The 11,506-nt window shown below is 50.7% G+C and overlaps 1 protein-coding gene across 1 annotated transcript in view; it reads left to right on the top strand.

Annotated features, from left to right (window-relative positions):
* Positions 1-10,678: 10,678 nt before the first annotated feature.
* TRABD2B (TraB domain containing 2B) overlaps positions 10,679-11,506 on the top strand; it is a 269,123-nt gene continuing 268,295 nt past the window's right edge. Inside the window, exon 1 of the mRNA XM_075555816.1 lies at positions 10,679-11,426. Within this exon, the coding sequence (XP_075411931.1) occupies positions 11,325-11,426 (102 nt within the window). The 5' untranslated portion in view covers positions 10,679-11,324. The remainder of the gene's footprint in view (positions 11,427-11,506) is intronic.

The following is an 11,506-nucleotide window of genomic DNA, read 5'->3' as shown; positions in this document are numbered from 1 at the left end:
CTGACTAACTATCATATGTAAGTGTACCATGAATTGTAGCTCGTTCCAAGGAAAACTACCAACAATGAACTCTGGGGGAGCAAGGACCCTACCCATTGTATTCCCCAACTCTTCAATGCCAAGCACTGATTAGACTCTCAACACACACACACACACACACACACACACACACACGCTGCATTTGTTCATGGATTAGCCTTCGCACTCTGACGTATGCACTTGCTAAGCATAATCTCAATCTAGTATGTGGCAGGCATAGAGGTCAGACTTTCTGTCCTTTCAAATGCTGGTGCCAACACTGCAAAACTAGTTTCTGTTTGTTGGAAGGAGTAATAGACGGATATCCCGATGAGGTGGACATTGAAGATGCCCCCAAATATGACTTTTCCAAAATACTGTATAACTCCTTCATCCCTCCTATTAACTGCTGCTCCTCCTCTCAGTCTTCTCATTATTCATGTTCCAAGGTTCTTCCATTCTCTGCAGTGTCTCACAAAATGCGTGGCCCTTCATGGGAATTGCACCGTGGCGAGGAGACTGGTAGGTGGCAAATCTGAAGTTCAGACATCTGTCTAGAGAATTCATCTCCTACACACCAAACTGGGCTGTTGACTCACAGCATTGTGGAAGCTGGTGCATCAAATGAAGTGACAACCTGCTCACTCACATACCCAAAACTAGAAGGCATGCAGAGGCAAACCAGGTACAGGATCCAAAGCAAGAGCTCCAACTTTGGCAAAGTTGTTTAGCATAACTGCAGAGAAACACAACGTTTGAAAACGAGAGGTTGTCTGTTGTGCCCGGCTGACCAAGCAAAAGGACACTCAAGTATCACATCCCTAAGATGACCTTCTGAGTCTTGGGCCAGCAGTTGTGGGGGTCGTAATTGAGGTTTGACAGGTATTTGAACCAAATAACTCAGTGTTCAGCATACTCAGTCAGAAAAGAGGGTTCACAAAGATGGCACCTGGCCCACGTCAGGAGCTCTGATGGAGGTGTGGCTTTTGCTTTCTGGCATCAAAAGGTTAGGTAGATGACACACGCATCACTTTTACGCATCTTGGAGCAGGTGGAGGGAGGGGAGCTTGGATGGAGGTGGGGCTTGATCCTAGCCTCCTGCTTATAAAAGAGGCAGCTGGCAGTGGATCTATCTATTAAGGAAATGGCCTAAAATAAAAAGTTAGTTCTTATTTTAATATACATATCAAAGAAGATGTTTAATCTGAAGACCATGCCCCCAAGAACACTAAGGATGGTGGCTTGAGTCATACCCTCCAGTAGGGCAGAAACTCAGAATACATCCTGCCTTACTCCTGCTTTATTAGTATAATGGACAGCTTACTCCAGAATGAGCTTCGAGTCACAGGTGGAGACGTTAGAATGTGCAATACATCGTTAAATGGAGGACTATGGCTAGAAGCCCCAAGTAAAGGAATTAACTCCATCACCGCCACTAACTAGCTACCTGACTTTGGACAAGTTTCTTCCCTGTATCTCAGTAAAAGTTAACAAATAAAATTTGTTTAAATAAAGAGACAATCATGCCTGGCACACAGTAAACACCCAACAAAAGTTGGGTGTTATTAACCCCTAACTGAGCAACGCTACAGGGCAGAATTTCTCAGTCTGGGTCCTATTGGTATCTGGAATGGGATCCTTCTTAGTGGCAGGCTGTCTTGTGAGATTAAGCCACATCCATCTCACATCTCTTCCACTAGATGCCACTAGATCCCACACCTTCCCAGTTACGACAACCCAAGTCTTCTGGGCTATGAGTTATTGTCAGGTTGATTCATGACACCCCATGTGGGCAGAGTAGTACTCTTGCACGGGATCTTCCAGACCATGCCCGTTCAGAAGCAGCTTGCCAGCCCTTTCTTTTAATGCACCTTTGGGTGGATTTAGAGACCCTGGTGGTGTAGTGGTTTCTCATTGGGCTACCAAGCCCAAGGTCAGCAGTTCAAAATCACAAGCTGCTCTGCAGGAGAAAGAAAAGGCTTTCTCCTCCTGGAAAGACTTACTCTCAGAAACCCACCCTGGCAGTTCTACTCAATCCGATAGGGTCGCTCTAAATTGCAATCAACATAAGGGCAGTGAGTTTGGTTTTATGGGTGTATTTGAACGGCCTACCTCTAGGTTAGTAGTTGAGCACTGAACCATTTGCCTCATCAGGGGATTCCTAAAATGTCTTTGAACCTGTTTTTGTTGAGTCGATCCTGACTCATAGCGACCGTGTAGGGCACAGTTAGCTTGCCCTCTCGGGTTTCTGAGGCTGTAATCTTTCTGGAAGCAGACCGCCACCTCTTGCTACCACAGAGCAGATGTTGGCTGAAACGCTGGCTTTTCTATAGCAACCAAGTGTTTGATGACCGCACCCCTTGGACGCCGTAAAATGGTCTTTAGACATTGCCCATAAGCTCTGGGTTTGCAGGGGCAAAGTCACAGCCTGTCCCAATATGTCAGTGCTGCCATCTGACAGGTCTAGTTGGTATCAGAACTCACCCAGGGGCTCTTCTAAAGCAAGGCCTGGCAATCCGCTTCTGGGAGGTCACAGCCATGGATGGGATGGCCTTGAAGGCAGCTTCCTTTGGGTCCCGCTGTGAACCGGCAAGTTCCTGGTTTCCGTCACTTCCTCACTGTCAAGTGGCATGATGAAATGGCAGAGGACCGTGTCCCACTCTCACCTTATCCGCCCCAGCGCTTCTGGTCTTTCCTCCACCAACCGCCGCCCACTGTGCTGGAAGCCTAAGCCCCCCTCCCCTCCCCCAGGTCAGCTCACACACTCACAGATCCGTGCTAATTACACAGCCACAGAAAGCGTTACATGTGGTTTGCTATTTTATATCCAGGAACATGGCCCACAGCCTTCATCGCATAAAGCAGCTGTGTGTATACTTGGGGTCTAAGTGCTATTTAGTGGTCAGCTCAATGGGGTATTTTGTTTCAAGCATCAGATTTCTTTCTCTCCCCCCCCCACCCCACCCCCACCCCCGCCGCTCTCTTTCCATAATTCCACTGACTCCTAAATAGAGGAATGGGTTCTCCCTCAGCTGGTGCTAAGGTAAAGGTAAAATTCAATGGCAAGTACCTGATATCCAAATTAGATTGTCTCCAATGATTGTGTGTATGTGTGTGTGTCGCCCTGTGCTGTCTCTGCTCCCATTTGGCTCTTAAAGGGAGCAAGTGGTCCAGTGGAAATAGCTAGTCCAGACCTTCACATTATCAGCCCCGTGATGGGAACACGACCTGCCTTCCCTCTAAGGCTCAGTTTCATCACCTCATCAAGCACTCCCATCTAAGTCTCCTCAGCGTCACCTCCCCACCGCCGTCAGCCTGCCTTCTAAATATCTTGTCTCTTCTTCAGCCAGAACATTTATTACCCGTCCAACCTTTGCACTGATCACTGTTCCCCTTATTTGGGATGCAAGCAGGACCTTTTTTGGAAAATGAAACAAAACAAAAAAACCACCTTTTTTATTGATATTTTTTATTGTTGGCCAGTTTCATCTCTCTTTTTCTTTTCTTTTGAAAATCTAAACTTTATTTTATTGGGGGCTCTTACATAGATCTATTCCCCGTCATTGTATATAAATGTATTTGCATATATACATGCCTGTATTTAGACCTCTGTAAATGTCCTTTGCCTCCCAGATTTTTCCTCGATTTCCTTTTACTTTCCTCCTGTCCCACTATCATGTTCAGCCTTCATTCAGGTTTTGGTAATTCCTCTCGGCTACATTGCCCTTGATCAAGCCCCCCAAGCATCCTATGCCCTCCTGGCATCAATTTTAGATCACTTATTCTTCCCTTATCCCTAAGTTCGTTGGTACCCCTTCTTTCGCCCCATTTCTCCCTCTCCTGTGTCCCCCGCAGAACCATCAGTCTCATTTTTCTTCTCTCTGAGTTGTTCATCCTGCCTATCTTGTCCAAATAGACATGCATAGACAATAATATGCACAAAAACATAGCAGACAAAAGCAAAACAAAAAAGGAAGACAAAAAACCAAATCAACAACAGCTAATACAACAAAATCAATAAATAACAACAGCATAAAAAGAAAAGCCCTCAAGCAGTTCCAGGTCTGTCCGTTGACTTTCAGTCGAGTCCACTGGGGTGCCATGCCCTGGCCCCAAGTCCACCTTTGGCAATCCTTGGGGACTTCGTTGCTTTGCTCCCCTTGCTACTCCGCTGTACAACCTTAGTGTTCACCCCAAACCTTCTTATTGTGAACTAGGTGCAGTTTCAATAATTTATGCATATCTTGTTTCAACTCATCATTTTAATCCCCTCGATGTACCACTGCCTCTCCGTATTTCCTGTTCCCATTCCCCTCTTTCCAAATCCTCTGTCCTTGAGTAAATTTGCTGCCCTTGTGATCCCTTGAAGGTGAAGTATCATGCCTTGGGTTACCAATTGCAAGGTCAGCAGTTTGAAACGATCAATCTCCTTAAGGGAGAAAGATAAGGCTTTCTGTTCCGGTTGAGTCACAGAAACGCAGAGGAGTAGGTCTTTCCAGTCCTATAGTGTCACTGTGCATCGGAATTTACTTGGTGGATGTGAATTTATTTTTGTGTGGGTTGTGGGTGAATTCAGCTCTAGAACTGAAGGGTAACAAGAGCCATAGATTTGAGGGTCTCCTCTGTCCCTATGTGACCAGTAAGGTTGGTCTCTTTCACGATTTGAAGTTTTGTTCCACGTTTTCCTCTCATTTTACGCAGGGCCTTCTAAGGTGATCCTTCTTAAAGCAGTTGGTACTGCTAGCTGGGTACCATCTAGTTTGGGCCTCAGGGTTGTGGAGACTACTGCTTGTGTAGCTCAGTAGGCCATTGACCGACTGTTCACGGGTCTTTTGATTTTTACCACTGCTCTTTCCTCTGGACAGAGACTGCCCATAGTTGCACCTTCGATGGCTGCTCATAAATGTTTAAGGCCCCAGTGGCTGAGTTGGAATTGACTCATTGAGTTGGCGGTGAGCTTGGTTTGGTGGGCTACTCACCAAACTAGGAAGCAGACACTGTCTTTATGAACTATGTTACACCAACTGAGCTTGGTGACAGGCCTTTTTCTTTTTAAAATCATTTTATTGGGGGCTCATACAACTCTTATCACAATCCATACATCCATCCATTGTGTCAAGCACATTTGTACATTTGTTGCCATCATCATTCTCAGAACATTTGCTTTCTACTTAAGCCCTTGGTATCAGCTCCTTATTTCCCCCCTCCCTCTACGCTCCCCTCTCCCTCATGAACCCTTGATCGTTTATAAATTATTATTTGTTCATGTCATACACTGTCTGATGTCTCCTTCACCCACTTTTGTGTTGTCTGTACCCCAGGGATGGGGTTATATGTAGATCATTATAATTGGTTCCCCCTTTCTACCCCACCTTCCCTCCACCCTCCCGATATCACCACTCTCAACATGGGTCCTGAGGGGTTCATCTGTCCTGGATTCTCTGTGTTTCCAATTGGGGTCATGATAGTGGGGGCGGGGGTGGGGGGCGGGCAGGAAGCATTTAAGAACTAGAGGAAAGCTGTATGTTTCATCATTGCTACAATGCACCTTGACTGGCTCATTTCCTCCCTGAGACCCTTCTGTAAGGGGATGTCCAGAGACCTACAGAAAAGTCCCCACTCCACAATCTCTGTCATTCAGTGATATGATTTTTATTTCTTTGATGCCTGATCCCATCGACACGACGGCCCTTTATTTCCATCTATTTAACTCTGACTTTTCTTCACTGCCCAATTCAAATCCTCCTCTTTTCTCCATACAGATTCCTCTTGTTCTTCAATTTGCTGTGATTTTCCCTCTACTTTTACACCACTATCTCACATACCCGGTACCTAAAGGCACCGTCTTGGTCTGTGAGCCAGTCGCCTGCAGGTATCTTGCAAGGTTCAAGATCAGCAAGTTGACAGACGGCTGGAGTCTCAGATTACTTCTTCAGGTCTAAAGCACTACAGTGCATCCAAGACTCCTTCACTATTTGTGCGTGAATAGGGTAAGTGAGGTCCTTGTGACCTTGTGACTATAGCCCTGCTGGCCGTACACACCAGACTATGACTGTTGGCTGTCTGCAGCCTGGCATGTTAGCCTGCATGCACGCAGAGCAATCAGAGAAGATTGCCTCCTCTGGAAGGTAGGATGACCACCTTTCCAGCTCACCCCCGGCCTTTCTGGTGAAGTCTCTCCAGCCTTCTCCTGAATGCTGCGCGGAACGCATTCTAGCAGGGTTGAAAAGGCCCACCCCCAGCATTGTTCACAGGCCTCAGCACATGCTGTTTCCCCTTCCTGTCCTCATCCTCTCTGCCTGCTCATCCTCAAGGATTTACGCAAATTTCAGCTCCTTGGCAAAGGCTTGTGCTGATTCCCTCTCTCCTGTGGCTGAGCTGCTGCAATGGCTCCTCCCCACCTCTGGGTGTTTTCCAGAGCGCCTGCTGGTTGGCCTTTCTTTCCCTTAGCCACAGCAGGGGTTTTAAGGAATGCCATATTGCAGAGCAACTCAGTGCCAGTCTGGGTTGACTAGAGAAACAAATACAGAGACATTCATATGTGTATAAGAAAGAGCTTTATATACAAGAGCAATTGAATATTGAGGAAAAAAATCCCAGCCCAGTCCAGATCAAGTCTGTAAGTCTGATATTAACCTATATATCTGCTACCAATCCATAAAGTCCTCTTCAGAATCATGAAACACATGCAAAGACGCTGAATGCAGGACAATCACAGGCTACTGGGTCTTGTGGATCCAGTGGCAATGGAAGCATCTCAGCGCTGGCATGGGTCTTCATGTAGCTCCTCCGACTCTAGGGCTCTGGCTGCCATCAACATAGCTCCATGTGTCTGGTCAGTAGAATGGCTCAGGGAGGGAGTATGTAGATCGCCTCCAGCAAGCTATTTATCTCCTTCGCGGCTCCAAACGAGGTCATCAAGCTGAGACCTGATTGACTCCGCCCCTTTACTTGTTATGTCTCCAGTTGAGAGTTACAGATTTTGTAACTACTACAAACTCTGGTCCTTTGTTTTGCTTCTTTGATCAGGAGCCTCTTTCTCGCATCGTGTGAAGGAACGACTGTTCCTGAGTCAGCTCAATTAAACAAACCCAAGTCAGTTGTTGACCAGTTGACTCCGACTTACAGCGAATTGTGCTGTCAGAGTAGAACTGTCTGCCAGAGGGTTCCAATGGCTCATGTTTGGGGACTTGGATCACCAGACCTTTCTTCCTAGGCAACTTTGGGCAGACTTGGAGCATGTCCTTTTTGGTTAGTAGCTGGGTGCACTACGCATAGGCATCTCCTAAGGACTCGGAATCATTTCATTGCCTACAAACCTGATTCTTTCCACCTTTACAGACTGGCTTAAGCACTACTGACCTCTTCATGATCCCAGGATCCGAACCCCACACAAGACAATCATACCCTTCCATCATTTCAGATTAACTTCCAACTAACTGAACCTGGGGTGGAGAAGACAGAGCTGGGGGATGATGGTAATAGAGCAGAGCTGGCATGGGAATTGAAGCTGGTAATCAGAGCAGGGCAGGCCGTTTAAAATGCCAGTGTGGCTGGTAGCCTGGGCACTGGCCTGCTGAAAAGGCAGCTCTCAGGCCCTGAGCAAGGCTCCTCCTTGGCACAGGTGCCTGAGCAGGGAAACTCTCATCTCCTTCCTGATAAGATGCCTTTGGCAGAACCTGGGGTTCCTGGATCTGCTCAGGAGGCAGGTCTGTTGGTTTATTTACACTACAAGCTTTCTAGTCCTTCCCTGACTGTTATGGCCTACAGATCCCTGGTACCCATCTGATTGAACAACTTTAATTGGGATGCAGTAAAAGGAAAGTGGGCCTGTATGGCTCCCGGGGAGAGGAGTCAGGAGGCTGAGTTCATTGCCTCCCTTCTGAACCCTGTGCCCGTTCCCACAGGGCCAATCTATGACCATGGAGCGAGGAACTCTGTTAGATGCAGGGGGCTCCTGAAGGCTCTCAGCCTGTTTATCCTGGTGATGACGGGGAAACGGAGGTCGGGGGTGGGGGGGCAGCTGAACAACCCAGAGCTACTCATTGAGGCATTAACAGAAGAGCGACTAAGGGAGACATCGGCAGACCTAGGACCTGCCTCTACGACTTGTCCTCCAGAGCTTCTCTCACTTCATCACAAAACCAACTAAGTTGGTTGAAAGCTTTAAGACCATTGTTCTCTAGGAGCACTGTCTCCTGGGGCCCCAGACTTGTTTGTTCGTCCCTGTTCGATTTTTCATAACAGTGCTATGGAGATAAAATTCGCATTTCACAATGTGCCCATTTATAGTGCACAAGTCAATGGTTTTTAGTGTCTCCACCGACTTGTGCAACCATTACCGCAATCCATCTTAGAACCGTTTCTCCTCCAAAAGAAACCATCACTTAGCACTCCCCCATTCTCCAAGCCCCAGGCAACCACCAATCTAGTTTCTGTATCTATGGGCTTGTCTATTAGAGACATGTCAAATAGATGGAGTCGTACAATACGTTGGATGTGGGGCGGGTGGGGGGAAGTGACTGGCTTCTCTTTAGCATACTTAAAAATCCATTTATATTTCAGTGCATATCAGTACTTTATTCTTTTTTATGGATGAATAATACTCCCACTTTAGGAATATGCTGCATTTTGTTTATCCATTCACCAGCTAATGGATATTTGGATTGTTTCTAGATGTTAGCTATTGTGACCAATGTGGAATGAGATTTTGTGTGGATCTATGGTTTCAATTGTCCTGGGTCTATACCTAGACAAAGGAGTCCTTCTGGTGTAGTGGTCATGCATTGAACTGCTAACCACAAGGCCATCAGTTAGGACCCATCAGCCACTCTATAGGAAGAAGGATGAGGCTGTCTGCACCTAGGATTGCGAGTTTTGGAAACTCACAGGGGCGGTCCCTCTCTGTCCTATAGGGTCAATTGTATGGCAGTGTGGCTTGGTTTTGGATCTAGGCATGGTAAAGACCGCCCGTATCTCATTGATAATATCAGTAGCGGTGTGCACTATCATTTCATGCATCGGTTTTGTTTTCCACTTTCTGCAGTGGCTGTACAGCCCCAACAACACAGTGGGAGGGTTTCTGTCCCTCCATACCCCCTTGCTGCATTTGCTATTGGTTGTGCTTGCTGTGGAGATTTTTTCTTATTGTGAATTACATAAGAGTTTATGGGGAAGAGGATCAGTCTTACATTCAACAGTTCATACGCATTTTGTTTCTACTCATCCAGTGCAACCCCCTCCATCTCCCATCGCTTGTTCTTTTTTCTCCTTTTCCAGTCCTCATTACCCCCACCCCACCCCAGAACCCTCTGAACTCTGGATAAATGGTGCCCTTTGATCTTAAGTGATTGATTCAGTCACAGGGGTGAGGTAAGTTCCAGACCTGAATGATGGCCGTGGGTCATGGCCTCAGGGGTCCCACCTGCCTCTGACAGGTCTCTATTAGGATTCTGAGTTTTTTTTCTGTATTTTTCCTGCACTTCATCCAGGACATTCCAATGTGATCTTTTCAGAACCGATGGTGGTTGTTGCCACACCGTCAACCGGAAGGGCACCATCTAACTCATTTGGTCACAGGATGGTGGAAGGCCCATTAGTCCACTGGACTGAATGTGAATCCTTATGGGAGCAGAAAGCCTCATCTTTCTCCCCTGGAGGGGCCGATAGATGGTTGGTGTCCAGTGCCATTCCCTCTTGCCCATCACTTGGCTGTACTGTGGTGGCTTGTTGGTTGCTGGGAGCTATGCCACTGGTGTTTCCCATGCCAGCAGGGTCACCCACAGGGAACACGTTTTGGTGGAGCCTGCAGACTAAGAACAAGCAACGAAGAAGGAATTCGCAGCCCACTTTGGTGGAAGTCGCCACCGGACGGCACCTTTGCATAGAATCCTCATTGGGTCCAATGAGATAACTGGAGAGGCTTTTGAATAGAGGGTTCCTAGAAATGTTGAGGAGGATTTTATTTTATAGTGTTGGTTTGCTGCTTTTAAATCAAGGAGTGTTTGCAGAGCACCTACGCACGTGTTTGTGTTAGGCACAGTGGAGTGATAATGGATCCAGCATTCTCTTGCTGCCTTCCCTGGGACACAGCTCCCACAGCCTGGGAGCGCCCTGCTCTCTCCTGCCCCTCCAGCCACTTATTCTCTCCCGAGCGCGCGGCGGGCGCGCAAAGGGAGGCTGCTGGTCCACGTCCCCAGATGCGTCGCTGCCCCTCCAGTCCGCTTCCACCGCCAAGCGGGCCTAGCTGGGCAGAGTGGGACCTCGGCCGGCGCGCCCTCTGGCGGCCTCGCGAGGAAGCGACGGCCCGGCGGAGAGCTGGCCAAGCGAAGGGGGAGGGATGCGGGCGGAGGAGGCGCGGGCAGGGGAGGAGAGGAAAAGTTGCGCTGGGAAGTTTGGAAAGTTGGGAAGTGGCTGCTGCGGGCTTCGCCTCCCTCCGCGCGCGTGTGAGGGAGCGAGCGAGGGAGCAGGAGAGGAACTCGCGGGCGCCTGCCATGCCCATCAGACCCCGCCTGGCCGCGCCCGGGCGCGCAGCAAGCCCTGCTCTCCCCGGCCAGGCCCGGCCCGGCGCGGCCCGACGCGGCTCCGGCCCTCCGCCCCCCGCCCCCCGCGCCGGGCCCTCCCCTCCCCCCGCCCCGGCGGCCCCAGCCCCCCGCCCGGCCCGGCTCCTCGCCGCTCTCCCGCCCTCCTCTCTCCCTCCCTCCCGGCCGCGGAGCAGCATGGCGGAGCCCGGGCAGCGGCCGCGCGGCCGCCCGCCGCCCCTCTGAACCGGGCTCCGGGGTAGCCGGGCGCTCGGCAGCCGCCCCCCGCCCCCTCCGCGCCCTCTGCCGCACTTGTCCCACTGCGCGCCCCCTGGAGCGCCAAGCACCCCTGGGACTTTTGCGCGCCCCGAGTCCCCAGCATAGCCCCGGAACCCCGCGCACCTCCGGACCTCGATATTGGCCCAGGCGCCCCGCGCACCCCTGGACGCCGACACAGCTCCTGGACCCCCGCGCGCCCTTGCCCCCCGCGCGTGCTGTCGGAACCCCAGGGCCAGGCCAAGGGGGCTGCGCGCCCTGGGGAGAGGGGACCTGAAGGGGGGCCCCGCCCCGCCCCAGAGGGTCCCCCTCTTCCTACAGACGGAGCCCCGCCCCTTAGGGACCCCCAGGTCCGGCCAGGACATCCAGCCACGCCCCGGAGGGCTCCCAGCATCCCGTGGCTGGAGCCCCCGCGCTCCTGAGAAAGCTCCGTGCTCGGTTGGGGGCTCTCCGCCCCGTGGAGGGGGCGCCGCCCAAGAGGGTCCCCCGCGCCCCGCGGGCCCCGGCAGGATGCACGCCGCCCTGGCGGGGCCGCTGCTCGCCGCCCTCTTGGCCACCGCCCGCGCCCGCCCGCAGCCCCCGGACGGAGGACAGTGCCGGCCGCCCGGATCGGTGAGCGAGCGCCTGCCTGCCCAGCCGCGTTCTCGCCCGCCGGGGAACTTCAGCCCCTAGGGGACGATGATGGGGTCCTG

This window comes from Tenrec ecaudatus, chromosome 1 (assembly GCF_050624435.1).
Source record: "Tenrec ecaudatus isolate mTenEca1 chromosome 1, mTenEca1.hap1, whole genome shotgun sequence".
NCBI classification, from domain to species: Eukaryota; Metazoa; Chordata; class Mammalia; order Afrosoricida; family Tenrecidae; genus Tenrec; species Tenrec ecaudatus.
Note: the sequence above shows the minus strand (reverse complement) of the source record. Positions and strands in the feature narration are given on the sequence as shown.